We start from the raw sequence: 19,619 nt of genomic DNA on the forward strand, positions 1-19,619 counted from the left end.
GGAATAGGGTGGGATCACATGTGTAAGTAGAAAATTCACAAATAATATTTTTGAATTCGATTATTTTACCGTCTGTCGTATTGCGAAATAAAACAAGATGGACATTGCTAGTATTACCAGGGTAGTCGAATTTTTTACCCGGTTTTATATTAATAAGCCTTAATTTAATATTAAACGGTATTAACTGACTAATTTTTGTTTGCCCGATAAAAGTAGGTACCTGTTTTTTTTTAGTCCAGTCAGTAAAATATTTTTTCTGGTAAAACATAACATAACACAAAATTAACTTGTGTTATAATAGATGGTTCGCGATCTAGCAACATTACGCGGCCACTTCGCGTATGCGCGCAGGCGGAATGTCGTGCAGGGGGGATAGTTTTGAGAAACTTTTGGACATCACTCTCTATGTGATGTCAGGGTGCTAACGCCCAGATCCTTGACATTCGATGTTCGTAGCAGATTCCGGTCATTCATTTTGTAGGGGAAAAAAAAGTTTTTTGGGCCCTAGTGAAGGATGTGACGTGATGTTACGTATTATAATTTAGTCAATACAAAGTAATTTCTTGAGATTTGATAAGATTTTTAATATTTTTTTTCTAACCCCCTTTATTATTATATTTGTATTCAAATAATAATACACATAAGCAAAACAGTAAAATAACTTTATTTGAATTTAAAACAGTTCATCAATTCTTTTTTTAAATACGAAATGGTCGTGGGTTCTTTCGTCATTCGATTCCAGTCGCGGCTTAGCGTCTTTTGGATTTGGCTCAGCACAAATAAGTCTCCTGGTAGCCATTAGGAGCCGCTTCAGCACAAAATAGACGATCTCTACACCGCTCAGGAAACTGCAGCCTAGAAAAAGGCCAGCTGCTCCTCCGAAAGACACTGAAATTTTAACAAAAATACCTTTATTTTTACAGCAAAAATACGATTACTTTTTCAGCAAAAACATAATTATTTGGAACTAGGAACAAGACTCACTAACTCTTTCCTTCATTCGTCCTATACCACTGTTTGTCACTTGCCTTATTTGCCCTTCCTAGATTCCCTGGTTTTGTCTGTAAATCTTCTGTCATTTTAGCCATTTTTTCGTCGTTCATTCGCTCTACATGTCAAAACAAACTCCTATTTTTTGTTGTTTTATTGATAATGCTTAGTTAAGCTTAAATTAACTAATTAAACTCGAATTATAACTAGCATGTCCAGAACCAAATATATTATCCTTATCCTCAGATAACCTCATCAATGGCGCTACAGCCCGATGTGGGCCCTAACCTCCTCCAGAATCTGTCTCCATTCCTCCCTGCACTTTGTGGCTCTTTGCCAGTTAGTCAGACCAATTAGTCTTATGTCACTTTCCAATAACATCCTCATAAAACACACACCCAAAATAACAAAATTCGCACTTTGAGAAAATTTCATACCAACATTTTGCTGAGATCTCTCCTTATTGTTCGACCGAAAGTGCTAATTCTTTCTTTTACATAGGTGTGCTCATAAATATATGAATAAATTCTTACCAACTAAATCTTCGAAGTAAAACAATATCTGTCTTCTATATCTAGACCGAGGAGGGATGGTGAATATCTTCAGAGCGGATTGGTAGCGAAATGGACCACTCCTGGAACACGTAGTATTCAATAATAGTTTTAATAAGTGTATGTTTCAGTTTTAGGCAGAGGGAAATGATAAAATATGGAATGCCATTTTGTTTTCTTGACAAAAAACAAAACCGTTTTAAAAATTAAAGACTTAATAGTGTCACCAGAAGTCAAAATCTGTTATACATCAAATCTTCTAAGAGTATTCTTATTCTTAGAGGTAGGGGTCAGTGCTATTCAAGCTCCTGACGTCGCTGTGACCTGTGAAGATCTATTGTGACGGGAACCCGTGAATAGTTCTCAGGTCTATAAAGAGCCTGGCTACTGGGTGGAAGACGAGAGTTTAAATTTCGCCAAATCTCCCCCTCCAAGCCCAGGTCCATAAAGAGCCTGGCTACTGTTGGGAAAGCGAGAGTTCTCATTTTGATCATTCTCCCCCTCCAAGCCCAGATCTGTAAAGTATCGGGCTATAAGGTAGCGGGCGAGCTCTTTAACATCCTCAGGTTTAACCAGCGGTCCCCCTAGGATGAGGCTCCTTTTATGATGTAAAGCATTACATTCACATAGAATGTGTATGGGTGTTTCCTCATCTGCACTGCAGAACCTACATCTAGAAGTTTGGGAAAGGTTCATTGGAGCAAGGTGTTAGTTCAAGCTGCAGTGCCCAGGGCGGGCTGAGCTTTTATTTAAGCAAAAAGCTAGTTGATTATAAACTTACAAGTCTGAGACCCTTTTACTGACTAGTTCATAAGTAGCGTCTTCACAGTGGGGCTGGCAATTACAGCCAGCGAGCGTAAGTAGATCTTGCCTCCTACGAGACAAGCAAGCCAAACCAGACGGTCCGCACGCCTTGCCGGCTATGCGCATGAAATCAAAAATACCATACATTCATTTTCACAGAAATAAACAGTCACAACTATCCTAGAAGAAGCGGAAGAGAATTCGAGACGTCACACGCGGAGTAATTTCAGAAATACACAAATTAAAAAACTGAAAATTGGATCCAAAAAATGTTTTCTCGCGCGCTGTAAAAACACAAATGTAAGGTAAAAAAAAGCAATCTGTTAATTTCTCTAAAATTTTATTGTGCACGCAGAAATATTGATTAACACAACCTAGATTCCCCTAGAAGCATATTTAAAATATGAATGAGAACTATTTTAATAAAGTAAGGAACGCGGATTCATTTATTGGTTGAATTCGATCATATGACGTCGAGATGACAAGTCGGTAAAGCAAACCGAGGTAGATAGAGATAGTACAGAAGTCAAGTACACCATCTCGGTGTATACCGATGAAGAAAGCCTTTGTAATTGCCCCCCTGAACGTCATAATTTCATGTTTGATATTTCACACATGTCGGCGATGCGTAAGCTGGTTCTCGACAGTAGGTATATTAAATTTTGTAAATGTCACAGCGCAAATGGATTACAAGGAAATGGAGTGAATGGACTGACCTTTTTTGTAGTTTTCTTTATTCTCAGCTTAAATATGTTTTTCGCGGCGGTTTATTAAAATGAATTATTGGTTTTATGTTTCGCGATGCGTACGGACAGTCGATTAGCGATTGAACATGTACCTACTTCAATCGAAGTCAAAGCGGACACTGACCCCAGGTGGCAAAATAATCAACTAAATAGTTTTTGGAACTATAAAGGTGCAAAAGGGACAGGATTCAAGTGGACGAGAGAAAAGGAGACAGGTATAGGAGTTTATTTACGCTGTGACACATTTTCAAACGGCCTAACCACATGTACATAACAAATAATGCAAAAAGTAATATTACAGTACCTTCTTGGAAGTAAAAAAACGGACGACATCCACACAAATGCAGGGCTATTTTATTCCTACATATTCTTCTACAAATGCTGCCGCTGTACACCTAAAACAGACAGAAATCGATTCAAATTTATTCCAACAGAGGGGGAAAACATTTTTGTGAAGGGGAATATGGACGTCTGGGCATTTACAGGGCCTATGACCTGTCATTGTCTGGTTTATGTGGCCACTTTACACAATGTGTAACATTCACCATTCTGCCCATGTCTGAACATTCACATTTCCTTAACTCTTTCATCTGTTGACTTTTGTGAAGTGAAAGTGCTGAAACCTTTATCACGGGGGTGAGATTCATCCGGCTGAACCAAATCACCTACTAGGCAACGCTTGAAAACAATTTTCCAATTTTTATACTACTTTTTTACCGGGTAGTTAATTCAACAATGTTTGAGTATGTCCAAATGCTTGCAGACTGTCTGGATTTCCTCTCTAAGGAGTTATTCATATTTCAATTTATTATTTTACCAGGTAGTACTTCTATAAATATGAATAACTCCCTAGGGAGGAAATCCAGTCAGTCTGCAAGTATTTGGACATACTCAACCATTGTTGGTTTTTATTTTATTTACATTTTGTACGATACCAGCATGTCCTCTTATCCAGCTTATTTGAATAATCATCCCTCTGATATTTAGTTTGGCGATGTGTCATTTTATCAGGTATGTTGTCTGAAGCAGAACTCCCCTATCAAATTATCGGGATACAAATAATATGCTAAGCTCAACTGGATGCCCACGACAAGCCAACAAACTTGGAATCACCTCACCTGGTATTTTTGTGAAATAGGTTCCTCGTGGTAGCGGCAGTTTCTTCGCTCTATCGACAAGCGACGGACGTCCTTGGCGGCCCTCGTCTCCAGAGCTTTCCACTGCAAATCGATGGACTTCCCCGGCCCGAGGTACGCCAGCTGTTCCGAAGACGAGTCTGCCAGGTCATACGGAGAATGTGCGTAGTACTTAAATCATAATATTCCGTTGTATTTTAATGAAACAAATATTCACAGCTGTCAAATTTGATGTCACCTCACGCTCCTGGTGGGATTCTGTAAACCCCATTCGCTTCTACATCGAGGTACCTCTTGAAATTCAGACTTTGCTAACAAAGAATTTGAAAGATTTTGTCCAGCACAGGCTGTTCGGAAAGAGCTATTATAGAGTCGAAGAATATTTGCGGGACAAGACAGCTTGGCATTAGATTCGTGTTTATTGATTTTAGTTTGCTTATTTTCATTAATTAGTTTGTTGAGTTTAATTTACTAATTGAGGGGAGATCTTTAAGCCCACCATCTACCCGCAGCTGTTCTCTGTCAGCTTCATCAAAAGAAAGTTATTATAAATATTCCTAAGGAATACAAACTCTATGCAGATTAAGGAGGGGGGAGGAGGACGTATGGACAGAGGCCAACACGTCTTCCCCACCCCTCAGGATCCTCTCAATGGCTCTGTTATTTTTATTCAAAAATATGTATTTATATAAACAATTTACATAAATAAACGTATCCAAATATCCAAAAACAATTCTTAAATCTATAGTAACACAACAAACAGAAGTAAAAACACGGATATTTACAATGAGAGAATGGCCTTGAATAAAGAAAGACTCCCCGGGTGGTCAGAGGCAGAGGATCCTAAGAACAAAACAAAAGAACGTGTGCGTTCCGCTCGGAAGGAAGCGCAGTCCCAACTGAATGAGCATCCCACAGGAACAGTTGTCTGTCCCACCATATTTGACCCACCTAGGCGACCGCGCATCTGAGGAGCTCCCAACGCGACACCCAAGTCCGGACAAACTGACGGAAGAGTGCGAAATTCGTACTGTTGGCCAACAGATCCACATTCCACGCTGGTCGCGTGACCCCTGTCAGACCATTCAGCATCTCATCTCTGGCATCATCCAATAGCACACAGTGACGCAGGATGTGTTCGGCCGATTGATGGTCATCTCCGCAAGCACAGCTCGAGACAGGGGCAAGTCCAAGTTTATGAAGCTTGTCTCTAAACTACCCATGTCCCGAAACCATTTGCGCGGTAGAAAGTTTCAAAAGCAGGTCGCCTGGTGGTTGAAACTTTGGCCATCCATCGACAGACGATGAGTATTCATAATAATATCGAGACAGATTGTCTACAGCAGGGTACGTACTCTGACGGGAACATTGAAATTTACCTCCAATTTGTCTATAAAGTAAAATTGAGATTTCTGTATGAAAAATAGAATATGTTTACAGTTGTTTTTTCTAAACATGTTCAATTACCGATTACCGAGGAAGATACTTTTTTCGTACAAATATACACACTTTCGTACATAAATATCGATACTAGTTTATACCGTCTCAGTATATACCTACCGATGAAGATAGCCGCTCATAATCGCGGCCCAGGGCCCCGATACAATGGGAGTTACTTTTGACTGTCTATAAAGAAAACCCGATACTTGTGTACAAAAATGAGTATATTTGCATGAACATTCAAAAAGTATATTTGTCGGTAACCTATATTTGAACATGTTTATAAGAAAAAAATGTATGCATATTCTCCTTTTCATACATAAAACTTAATTTTACTTTATAGATAAAATTAAATATAAATGTTAATTTCCCACTGTAATCGGGGCCCTGAGGTGGTATTCTGAATCTTTTCTGCCCCCTAGAGAGTTATTAATTTGTTTTTTTTTATTTTTTTTTATTTGCTTCATATAATGGCCACACTAAAAATTAAACGTAAAACAAATACGAGAACGTGTAACTAAATATAAAAATGTTCATTTAGACCATTATTGTGACCTTAAGCATGACCCAAAACCATAGAATTAAGAATAGTTCAGAAACCACATACGGACATCAAACAGAAGGCGACTAAACTACTCTAAGTTTAGTCGCTCAGTATGCAACTCCCGATTTGAATTCAACTATGTTGCCGTGTTGTTTCGTTTTAAAGTGTAGAAATACTGCTGAGATCTAAAGAAACAGGATGGGATCACATTTCATGTGCATTAGCAAATGTATGTATAAGTAGCAAATGCATTACTTAAAAATTGAATTATTTTTCTATATGTCAGATTGTCGAAAAAAACAAAATGGTCATTAGTGTTGCCAGGTGTAGTAAATTTGTTACCCTACTTTGTTCATCTAATGAGAGAACTAATGAAAATTGGACCTCGGATTCAACAACGCAGTGGTGGACATTTGACCGACATTATCTTTAAAACATCAAATATTATTTGACATGATATAAAAATATCCGTTTTATGTCAAATAAAATTTGTTTTATATTTTAAGTTCAAAGTTTATTAATTCAATTACTCTTATTAAATCACCCTTTACTTATCTACTCTGTTGTGTCAATCAATTTTTCCGCATGCACAATAAATTTTAGAGAAATTAACAGATTGCTATTTTTTACCTTACATTTGTGGACTGATTATATTTTTTCCCATCTGGAAACATTACGCGGCGACTTCACGAATGCGCGTGGCGGAAGTGGGAAAAGTGGGGGGATTTTTAGACACAGTCCGATGTATTCAAATATGATTCTACGCTCCTTCTGGACTATTCTTAATTCTATGTCGAAAACACTTCAATTGGTTGAATTGACCAAACCGTATTAGTTTTTTTCCGTTTGTGAAGCAGGTTTATACTTAACAAATTACAACAGGGATGGAGAATACCTTAAATAAGGGAATATGGAAGTCTAGGCATTTACAGGGCTTGCGACTTGTCATTGGCTGGTTTAAGTGACCACTTTGCCCCATTTTGAACATCCATATTTCTTCGATTCTTCCATTTGTTGATTTGAGTGAAATTAAAGAGCTAAAACCTTTTGGTTGTGAAGAGATTGCAAACTCAAATATTGCAGTTTTATCCCCTATTGGCGTTTAATTATCAGTGTGTCATATGAAGCAAAAATTAAAATTAAAAAATCTTCAAATTAAGATGGTGTTTTATGTTTCTTATACAATAATGTTTTCTTTTGATTTTGGATGTATTAATTTGTGTGATATTATGTATTGTCAAAAAAATGGTTTTTCTTATGTACGGTCCCAAATGAGTTTCTAATAACTCCTGGGAGTATAATATGTAATTTTTGTATTATATGTTTTATTAATATTTTTTTTTTAAAAATCAAAAAATCACTAGGGGGTAGAAAAGGTCCAAAATACCACCCCCGGGCACAGTTATATTAAAATCAAAAATGTATGTTGCTTTACCGTTACTGGGGTGCTTTGAAATTCAATCCTCAAATAGCAAGGGTGGGTTACGTACTGACAGGAAACGATCTCTGTAGAAGGCAGATTGTTCGACGCTTTCGGCAACCTTAAACAAAGTGAAAATAGTCAAATTCAAGAATACTAAACGTTATTTATTTATTTATATTTATTTATTCATATTTTTGGCTTACAAACTATAATTAATAATAAAAATAATGTGACCTCACTGGGGTTTCCCGTGCCGAGGACACTTAACAATTTAGTTTTTTTTAAATTACATTTGAGAATAAACAAAGAAGACTAACTTAAAAAACAAACATAATTAAGAAATATTAGGACAGTTTTAAAAACAAGGTATTTATGTACATCTATATTATTTATATTACAAAACACACGATGAAAATAACAAAAACCTAACATAAGCTATACAGTTGTGGAGCAGTCGATTCAGTATTGGTATGGGCGAATGAGACAATCCATTTTACTTCTACCTAGCTCCACTATCCACTTTTTTATAGCCTTTTTAAACATTTTCTCATTACTAATTGCTTTAATAGATAGTGGAAGTAGGGTATAGATTTTAATTGAATAATACTCAAAATCCCTTTGTCCGAAAGTGGTATTAGTTTAAGTTGTCTTTGTGTTGAGGATCTAGTGATTATATTATTTGTATGTGATGTATTGTGGGGGTTATGTCTTTCATTTGAGTAAGAGTAGTTGTTGAATCTATAAGTGAGTATTGTTTTAGCGTATAATTGTTTTGGTGTCATAAGTTGTGATTTATGGAATATTTCTTTGGTAAATGTCTGTATCGGGACTCTAAGTATTATTTTAATGATGGATTTTTGTGCAACAAATACACTATTTAAAACTGCGTCACTCGCACCACCCCAACCGATTATACCGTACTATATATAATGATAAAGTTCAGCCTTACGGGTAAATTGCATATAAAAAAATGCCTTCTTACGCGCGGTAAAAATTATATTATATTTGCTTTGGGAAATCAACAGTTCTACATACATATTTATAGTAGACAAACAGATATAGTGTATAAACTCAGAACTAATAACAGATTTCCACAAAGTATACAAAGTTAGCAAAGAAAATATATTACATATTAAATGAATACATATAAGTTTATACATATAAAAATGTTATTTTCATGTACTCGTAAATATTTTTCAATAATCAAATATTTTTTTAAGAACAGTAAGTTGTTGTAAATTGGGCGGAATTGGGACAAGAATGCTTGAAGAGAGGATAAGGAGGGGAAGGGAGATGTACATATTTACTATTATATTGTCTACCAAGTTACATAAAGCATTTTTAGTGTAAATTTTAAATCAGACAGAGTGATGTTTGTGTAATCTATATCTTTAAATTTTGTATTGTACACTGAAAAAGTCCAACGAAAAAAAGCATTTTTAACATACGATGTTTTGGTGTAGTTGTTAATCGGCGTAAATCGAACCGGCGCAAAACCACGTTTACCTGTATTGGTGTATCTCTGCAGGCTTCCGTAGGATACAATATTCTGTGTTTATCTTCGACGGTGTTTTTATTGATGACTGGGGGCGATTCAATTACCCATTATGAGTTCTACTCAGCACCTCAACGGTACATAACAGTTTACTAAGGATGAAAAGACTGAGATAGATATTGAAAGGAGTATGGGGGAGGAAAATCAACATTGCCAAATAAACGTTTGTCGCAGGAGGCGTGCGTCGCTGTTTTGACACCTCTTTCACAGCAGAGCGAAGAAAAATTGTCTTTCGGAGACAATATTATAAATACTAGTTTCCAAATAGAGAATCTTCAAATAATATTTTTAATCTGCAAGCTTGTTTTAGTACTAAAAAACTGCGACTGAGTTAAAGATGTAAAATATAGTGTATGTTTTTGTATGGAGGAATAAGCTGAGGTAATCTTATAGTTTCATCATCATTTACTAACAATGGGCTGGGCGCACTTCATAGATATATTTGTCGTAAAAATATATTATACGAACGGTGGTGATAATGATTTTTTTTTTATAAAATCAAAAATAATGGTAAGCTGTGCATAATCGCTTATCTGGACGATTCGCCCCTGGTAGGAATACATACACGACTTGCTGGTCTCTCGACACAATAGAGTTGACCGTGTGGCAGATGCCGAACTCCGTCATTACATTGACGAACGTTACGTTGATACTTTTATCATACCAAGCCAGCTTCTCCGCAGTAGGAGGAACAATCTAGAACATAAATATATTATAAAATAATATTCAGAAGTTTTAGCGAGGAACCCTGGTATTCGCAAGCTAAGTGCTGACCCTCGATTAATACAGAAGTTCGGGCCTTTAGCGATACCGCGGCAAATGTAGAGTAGGATTATCACAATTTGTTGTAAAAAATATATTGTAATATTTATTTAAGCCGTATGTAGTATTGTACTCGTATAGGTCTCTGACGAAATGGTCTGTCCGGACATCAGCCCCCACCTTTTATGGACTCGGCGGCCGAGGCAAAGCCGGGAGCGGTAGGGGAAGTGCGAACCCCTCTCCTCCGTCTCATTCGGCGCTGAGGACGTGGCGCAATTTGAGTTCAGGTCTCCGACGAGTAATTTATTTATTTCCGCTTCGCCCTGGATGTTCTCCGCTCTCCTATCTGCCCGCCGACTGCTTCGCCTCTCTACGCCACTCGGCGCATGGTAGGACCATAGACTTTGCCTTAGGCCCTGCCTCGCATTTATGCCGGCGGTAGACGGCCGGTGACGAAAGGTGTAGCCCCGCCACACTACGTTCCTTGCGCTGCTCCTCACTTTGCTCCTCGCGCTGCCGCCCTCTCGCCCGACGTTGCCCTCTCCGCCCGCACACTGCTCTACTCGTGCAATTGATAACGACGCTCCGCACATGTCATTTGTCTTTCTCAACAATATTTTGAGGTTGTCCAAATTTTTGTAGACAAGGACTGAATTCGACTCCCTGGGGAGCTGGAACTGAACAAATTACAACAGAGATGAAGAACACCAGAACAAGAATCCACTTGGTCCATGAAGAAATATAGAAATTGAAAAAATAACATTTTCAGGCGTTGCCTAGTATGTAGGTGAAATAATTCAGTTAGATGAATCTCACCCGCATAAATAAAGGTTTCAGCTCTTTAACTTCACAAACATCAACAAATGAAAGAATTGAAGGAATATAGATGTTCAAACGTGGGCAGAATGGTGAATGTTACACAGTGTGTAAAGTGGCCGCTTAAACCAGCCATTGACAGGTCATAAGCTCTATAGATGCCTGTACTTCTATATTACCTTCTCTAAAATGTTCTTCATCTCTGTTGTAATATGTTAATTTGTCTTTCTTTACAATGGACGATGAAACTGCGACAGCGTGCGCGCTATGCATTTTTAGTATGGCTAATTATATCAATGTCATACAAAGAAATATACATCATTCAAAAATGACGCGCGTGTCTTGTGTGAGCGCTCGATGCGTCCCACATGCGCACTGCGACCGCGCGATTATGTGGCCAGCCACTCGCGCTCATATTGCTGGTCCTTTGACTCGCGCTCAAAAACTGACAAAATAGGGAGAGAAGCATGACGAGTAATGTTGCCACACTGCGTCTCTGCCTCCTTTCCTCGCTACTTCCCATGCCATTCGTCGAGTGTGTGGCAGGCCCATTACACGCGTACGTTGCGCAGTCATATACTCGTAAATGGTACAAATTAGGCGAACGCGGCAGGCATTACATTGTGAGGCGGACTTATCCCCACTCGATTTTCTTATTCAGGATTTTTACCTGATAGTAACATACAATCACAATAGAAAGAAATAAATTAAATCATTCTTACTTCGAGTGCCAACTGATATAAGTCTACATTTTCTATTGTTGGGTCATCAGCGTACTCCTGAAATCCATCAAGATTTGTGAGCGTTGCATTCCCGAGAACCTGAAGAAATTTCGAGTAATACCTGAAAAAATTTTAAAGAAAAATTACTGTACACAAAAAAATGGCTGAAGACAAATTAGATATATAAAAATAAATATTATCTACCTTAACTTAAAAATAAAATATTTTAGTAACTTTCCACTAAGACTTAAGAAAATACAAGATATAAACAAACTATTATATTGTTCTAAAATATAATTATATTAGTATACGTAAATATATTCGCTTCTGAGTGCAATAAAAAAATGGATCAATCGCTTTATTTTTGCATTAATAGTTTCGATTCATCCCATCACAAACACTGATCTATAATTCATCTTTCCCAGATATTTTGTGCAATCCATATAATATGAATATTACTTATTTTTAATCACAGCTCCATTTACTTGTACGTATATTAAATAAGATATTTTTCTTCTAACATGTAAGAACCTCAAAGTGCTATTTATTTCAATAATATTAAATAAACAGCAGAGGTCCCAAGCTGCTCCCTTGTGGGACACAAAATGAAAGTTTAGCAGGTTCGCTTAGTTCGCTATCAACTATTCTTTCGGAAATCATTACTAACGTAGCTTTTAAACCAATTACGTGTCTTCCATTGACTTAGGAAGTCATGGAATCTTTTTGATATATTTTCATATAAAATCGTATCAAATTATTTTTGTAACTGGCATGCTGTGGACGTCAAGGATTCCAGTTTCAGTTATATTTAGTTTTGTATGTAATAAATATCAATAATGAATTATTGCTCTTACCAGTACTTTTCGCTTTCTTCAGTAATCCCCCATACTTTAGCTATAACTTCTTTAATATCATTAGAATACCGAATTTCTTGACACGCGGTGATCGCTAAAAATGAATTATTCCAGCTCCTAAAAAACATCCAACAATAACTGTCTTTTTAACAAATATCTTTAGATAAGGAATAAATTAGACATTAAAACCTCTCTGCTGATATTTAAAAGTATTATCGTTCCCCACATTGATTATTGCTCCGGTATTTTATATTTAAGTAATGAAGGAGATCTAAAGATACTCCAAATAATACAAAACAAAGCGACGAGGATAATATCAAGATGCGGGAGACGAACGAAAGTTAAGAAAATGATTCAACTTCTAGATATATAATTGGATAATTTATATAGCGCCATTTTTGTGAAAATCACCTCAGGGGCGCTGTACAATTAATAAATATCCCAGTACGTCTTGCAGCTACAGAGCGCATGGACGGTTGGGATTCTAGTTCCTCGTTTTCAATTAAGATCAATCAAAAATTATAACAGATAGGAGCTAGATTACAGGACGTCTTGCAGCTACAGAGCGCATAGACAGTTAGAAATTTAGCCCCCATTTACACATTTTAAAAATTGACAAATAAATTTAGTGTATTAATCATATTTGAAAAAATAAAAAATATGAATAATAAAAAGTAGTAAGATTACAACACGTCTTGCAGCTACTAAGCGCATAGACGATTAGAATTCTAGACCCCATTTACAAAATTTAGGTATTTTAAAGTTGATATATGAAAGCTAGCTAACCAATCATCGTGCAGCTACAAAGCGCATGGACGAGTGGAATTCCAGCAAAGTTAAAACAATATCAATAAATTTATAAAAAATAGAGCATAGTAGTAAATTGGTCAAGTGTTCATGCCAAGAAGTAAGCAATAAAAAACTAAATAAATACTGTACAGATTTCAGAGAATGCTTCCAGTTTCGCTGCTTCGAGCAATCTATTTTTCTATGGTCCATTCGCATTTATCATACCTATGCTGTGTTTGGGGTTTTGCAACTAAGAGCAAAATTTCTGAGGTGCAGATTATTCAGAATAGAGCGATCAGAAATGTGTTTCACCTACCGTATGATACTCATGTAAGGGACATTTATTTTGAAACAAAAATCATGCCTTTTAGCATGCTTTCCTATTTCGAGATAACTGACACTATCATTAATACTACTCTCGACTCAATGCACAGTAACATAAAGCCAGCTTTCATTGGAGACATCCATCGGCACAGTACTCGATCAAAAAACAATATATATATTGGATCTGTGAAGTCTACGAAGTTTGGTACTAGATCTTTACAATACATAGGTTTCAAGGAATTTAATAAATTGCCACAAAAATTTAAAGTACCTATTTCAAAATATAGAAACAGGACGTGCGAATTGAAGAATTATTTTTTCCAGAAGTACTTTGAATAAATAATGTTAGTTTATAGAGAATGCGCATCTTGAACATATACCTTTTAATATTTCACCGTTTTTGCTTGTATATGTAATTTTTAATACTATTTAAATGTTATTTGTGTTTTTTTCTTTTTATATACTTTTTTTGGCTTGTATACATAATTTCAATTTTTTCAACGTTTTTGATAAAAAAAATTAACCTGTATTGGGTGTGCGCATATTTTGTTAATTAAAAAAAATGATTTTATTTTGTACTAGTTCAGTATGTATATATACATCCATGTAATTTTTAAACTTTTTCAATTTTCTTTCCCAGATTGCATAATGTAAACATTATTTTGAATTTATTTCCATGCCTAGTATTCTGTTTATTCTGTTATTTTCAAGTATTTTTCATACCCTTTTTAATTTGTAGTATATCATAATTTTAATTTTTCTGCTTTTGTTAAATAATATTATAGTTTAAAATTTAAAAACGTCTCTAAAAAAATATTATCTGTATGTCCCTAAATGAGTTTTTTTTAAAAAAACTCCTTGGGAATATTGTATATAATTATGTATAATATGTTTTCAATATAATAAAAAATAAATAAAAAAAACACTGTTTCAATTCCATGGTTAACAAAGGGAGATAGATGTCCGAAGAAAAGCTTTTATAGACAGTAGGTAGATACCGTCGCCATGTGGCCCCGCTGGCTGCTAGATAATTTCTGGAAACGCACGTGTGTACACGACAATTGATCAAAGAATCAAATTCAACGTTGCTAATGAAATAAACAAAATTATTAAAGGAATAGTTCGGAGATATTTTTAAAATAAACTAAAAAATAATGAGTTCTTTCATAGAAACTATGCAACAAGAGGATCTAAAAATATAAGACTGGAAAAGAAATCAAAAGCAATGTCCCAGAACTGCCTTATGTACGAGGGAATACAATTATTTGAGGAAATGCCAGAAAGCATAAAAAATGAAATAAATGTAAATATATTTAAAATTAAATGTAAAAAGTATATATGTGAAAAATATTAGGTAACATATAGAGTAAATAGTGAATATAATTAATGAAATTGTACATATGAAACAGTTAATATTATAAATTAGGATATTAAGTGTATAATAGTGATAAATTATGTTAATGTAATATTGTGTTGTAAATATATATTAGACTATGTTAATCATAGAACTAAATAAAATGAATAATAAAAAAAAGATACTGAATTCTACCTTCAAATATATTCATAATAATAATCATAGTTTATTAACAAAAATAACAATTACTTTATCTACACATACAGACTTAGGTAATAGATTTCTCTGGATCATGTCTAGTCTGCCTAACTAGGTACAACCTGTTTTAAGGCAGACATTTTTATGCAAAAATAAACAATAACATTACTACCTACTATTTAATTTACTTTACAGTTATACAACATTAATTTATTATTTAAGAATGTATTTTGAGTAAATTTTCCGATTTTTCTCGACCTAAACCCAGTAACCAATTTTTTTACAAATTCATTCAATTGAATCCGGGTCATGGTTTATCGATGTTTGGGTAACATATTGAATATTTTGGGCCCAGAAACCAGATTTTTTTTCGCCCGAATTCAGAGTTTGCGGTAGACCTCATGACCCATCTTCTAGTTTAACTTTTGGTAGTGTTCCTTTTGGGATTTGGTAGAATAATTTGCTTTCACAAACATTATTATTCTAAAAAATATATAAAATTGCCTTATATCTAAGATCTTAAATTCCTCAAACAACTTGACGCTGGGATACCTGAAGGGCTTTTTAAAATTATTTTAATTATTGATTTTTGAGCGGATTTGAGAGATTTTAATATTGATTTATTGGTGCCTCCCCATCCTATTATGCCATAAGTTATAATTGATAAGTGATTGATTACAGTAGAGCTTTAATTATAAAAACTCCGACTACCTGAATCGCTTTCATAATTCTCAAGCTCAAGAAAAGAAAAATAAAGAGACAGGAGAATCACTTGAGGAATTCAGAATATTTTTTTTGAAAATTCATGGATGTTCAGAAGTCAGTGCTGAAGATATAGGAAAGTGGGTAGTGTGTTATTCGTTAGACCCTGGGTGTCAAATTCTAAATCATGATGAACGTATTGAAAATGTGAGAGAATAAAGTGTCGAGGAAGAAAATGATATTCATGTCGAAGTTGTCGAAGCAGACTCGGGACCACCAGTGAAGCATTTTCCGGCCTTAAAACTGCGTTGAAGTGGATGGAGCGTCAGCCCGAGTGTCACCACATATAATTTCTCACTGTCAAGTGGACGCGCGACTTGGCCGCCCGAAAACGAATGACGACAGCTTCATTTGACCGAGATGTCCAGCAAGGAATTCATTTAATTTACAGTACGGTACGTACATACCGTACTGTAAATTAAATGTAACTACGCTTAACATGTAAAAGTGTTTCCTTTTCATTTGATAATTTAAAAGCTCTTTTCCTTTAAAAATAGTTTTTTCTCTCATTTTCAACATACCTACATACAGTAATTAATTCAAATAGATCATTTTTCGAAAAAAACAAATTATCCGAATGAGGTCCGGTCCCAACTGATTCGGGTAGTTGGAGTTCTACTGTATATATATATCAAAACATAAAAGATATTAGCTGTGTCCGTTACCGCACACCGCATCTGACGACTTGAGTCTCCTGGGTGGTGGCCACACACAAGAGAAATGCTCGTTGCCGAACGAGAAAAGCTGCCCGAAGGAGCTCTCTGGAATCCGGTAGCAAGAAGGTAATCCAGAAGTACATAATGTGCACTTCGTTGGATCGAGGAAAAAAGGAAAGTGAATTCTCCACCGACTGGGATTAAATTGACTGGACATGATAAGTGCAGCTAACCTCATGGACATATCGTGTCTTCAATGAACCGGTTTTAAGCACCATGAATAAAAAGAGGGAGTTTCTGATCACTGTCAAGACCTCATACTTTGGTCACATTTTTAATTTATTCTTGAAGGAAAAATAGAGGGCAGTCAAGGTATGGGGCGTAAAAGAGCATCATAAGAAATTTTCGACTGTTCGGTGTGATTAGACTGGCCCAGGATCATGATGAATTCAGGGTTATGATCGAGCGACAAAGGAAGAAAAAGAAGGACACGATCAATTCGCCGAAATGATTGCGCAACTTTTTAAAAGCCTTGAAATTATTTTTGGAGACCACCAGATCTGTATATTCAACACTACCTATAAAAGGGCAACGGATAGTAATGAGAAGTTCATGAGAGAGGGAATGGGACAAGACAAGATGTATTCAAAAGATTGCTTAGGATATTCGCAGCAGCGAGGCCTTGTTCTCTCCTCTGCTGGATGGCAGCCAAATTCAAAACGTCTTCATTCCTTCTTATCACCCGCTTTTATCATCCATGTTTTATCGGCGATCGAGGCAATGTCATCGATCCATACTTTTTGTGCCTTCCAACAGTTCTTTTGTTTGCCCACGGTCTCCACTTTATAATTCTAGTCCTACTGCTATCATTTTGCCTCGCTGAGTGTCCTGCCCACTTCCACTTTAATTTTGCTGCATGATCCATGATATCTACGACTCTGGTTTGGCGCCATATTTCTTCGTCGTCTAATAATGTCAATCAAATACAATAACGCGAGATCCTTTTCAAATTAACATTCCGAATCACTAGAAGGCTCTTTGAGTCGATCAACCGCAGTGAAGTTGGCTTAAAAAATGATCAGTAAAAACGGAAAAAGAGCTCCCAACACACCACAATAATAAGTACACTCACCATCATGAATCATAATGCACCACACCTTAACACGCGATACTAAAATGTCATCTTCCTTAAGTTATGCGGTGACCAAACAAAGCCACCAAATTTCAAATTAAAAAAAAAATAGTCTAGATGATTTAAAACCCACCTGTAGTCCTTTTCCAATGCTACCACGGTAGGACTTGCATCGTACCTGAGCCATTGCTGTAAGCACAGTAACACGGCTCCAATGACAGCAAAAACCGTCGCTCCGAACCAAACGAACCTACAAATAAACACAACCCATATTAATTCCGTGTTCACACTCCGGTTGGGGCATATGGCAGGGGCGAATCGACCAAATAAGCGATTATGCACAGCTTACCATTATATTTGTTCTAATAATTTTCTATAGTAACTATATTTATGGGAAAATAAGACAGATTTTCTGGCTCTAGAAATCAGAGTATTCCGGGTCGTCTTCCTGCCGTTCTGTTTACCTATCTTTTTGGGTACTTTCCTGGCTTAAGACACCTACTCAGGGCTCCCTTAGCCTAACCAGCCTGCTTTCCATGTTTGGAACTCTTTGGTACTGAGGAAAACCTCGGCTCTCACCCCGCACGATCATTGTTATACTGATCTTCCATTGCCTACCGGTCGCATACCTTAATTGATTCACCAGGTTCTTTGGTACGACATATAACTTGATTAGCACAGGTCATGGTAATTGATTCCTGGTACCTACTTTATCAAGTAAGAATGCAGGCTGTTTGGCCTTTTCGCAAACTTCTAAGTGCGGTGCAAGGGATCTGGTTACTTGATGGAGAGCCCTGAGACCCATAAATTACCCCCTGTGACGAGTAACAATAAATTCGTCGCTTCTTAATTCGTAAAGTCAGTGCTTGTCAACCCGTGTAACCTACGATAATGAATTTATATCATGTTCTAGTGCCTGTATTGTGTCATATGCATAAACTAAAGTAATAATATCTGGATGATTTATTTTTAATATACATATGGATGATTTTACCGTGCTCCTTAATTCAACCAAAGTCAGATGTCATGTTAACGAAGACGCTAACAATATTAGTTATGCAGACGATATGGTATTATTGACTCCATCTATGAGATTGTTGCTCAATATTTGCGAAAAATATGCAATTGACCACAATATGAAATACAATGCCAAAAAAGCTGCCGTACTTATGTTTAAACACAAGAGGTCATTCTCTGAATTCGTGCACCCATCACCACCAACGTTCTTGGACAACAACAGTTTATCGGTAACTGCAAAAGTCAAGTATCTAGGGCGCATACTGACTGCTGATTGTAAATATGATCAGGACATAGAGAGACAGAGAAGAGCCATCAATGTCAGGGCCTCTATGCTAGCGAGACGCTTCTTTCAGTGCAGTAACGAAGTGAAGAAAATCATCGTTACTTCGTATTTGACGTCCATGTATACAGCGGAACTATGGAACAATTATACGCAAGCAGCATGGAATAAATTAAGGGTCGCGTATAATAATTCATACAGGCAATTATTCGGGCTGCCAAGGTATTGCAGTGCCTCCGAAATGTTTACATCTGGACGGGTAAACACCTTCGCTGCCCTACTTCGCCAAAGAGCCTGGAGCCTATGGGAACGCCTGAAAAGCTCTAACAACGCACTTTTCCAAGCCATTGCAGGGTGGATCCATTAACCGTTGTTCGAGCGATGGCGGGATATGCTAAGACCACCATAAGTGCTGGAAATATAAAATTTAGTTTTATGTTTATATTTATGTTTATGTTTATATTTATGTTTATGGTTATATTTATGTTTATATTTATGTTTATGTTTATATGGTAGAATTGGCTCTGCACTATGTAGCTATTTTACTGGAAGAAAAAAAATAAAATTAAAACAAAGAAAAAATAAAATAAACGTATCTTTATATTTGTAATTATTCTGTGCGTGGGATGTCACTGAACTCCTTCTTAACAGTTTAACCGATTTACATGCGGTTTTCAGCGAAAAATAGATCGTTGCGCTGCGCGTTTTCGTAGATCTTCAATCTAATATGCAAAAAATAAGTTAGAAGTATAAATGTTTTA

General features: G+C 36.2%; 1 protein-coding gene across 1 annotated transcript; it reads right to left on the reverse strand.

Moving 5' to 3' along the window:
• Nucleotides 1-673: 673 nt before the first annotated feature.
• On the reverse strand, nt 674-19,222 carry LOC148273721 (pickpocket protein 28-like). Its single transcript, XM_088238310.1, has 11 exons — nt 19,194-19,222; nt 17,692-17,808; nt 12,344-12,460; nt 11,490-11,610; nt 9,755-9,885; nt 7,647-7,752; nt 4,210-4,398; nt 3,396-3,486; nt 2,323-2,461; nt 1,524-1,624; nt 674-888 (listed from the first exon to the last, which is right to left on the reverse strand). The coding sequence occupies exons 1-11, from the start codon at nt 19,220-19,222 to the stop codon at nt 674-676; spliced, it is 1,356 nt and encodes a 451-aa protein (XP_088094436.1).
• Nucleotides 19,223-19,619: the final 397 nt, after the last annotated feature.

Source organism: Micrasema longulum, unplaced genomic scaffold, assembly GCF_059751315.1.
Source record: "Micrasema longulum isolate JH-2025_06_02 unplaced genomic scaffold, ASM5975131v1 h1tg001857l, whole genome shotgun sequence".
Lineage (NCBI taxonomy): Eukaryota > Metazoa > Arthropoda > Insecta > Trichoptera > Brachycentridae > Micrasema > Micrasema longulum.

Excerpts from the sequence above, each read along its gene's own strand:
- LOC148273721 (XM_088238310.1), bottom strand. The coding sequence starts at position 19,222 with ATGGATCCACCCTGCAATGGCTTGGAAAA. Across the intron at positions 1,625-2,322 it reads AGTAAAAGGGTCTCAGACTT|GAGTGGTCCATTTCGCTACC; the intron begins GTAAGTTTATAA and ends TACGTGTTCCAG. Across the intron at positions 889-1,523 it reads TTACTTCGAAGATTTAGTTG|TGTCTTTCGGAGGAGCAGCT; the intron begins GTAAGAATTTAT and ends TTAAAATTTCAG.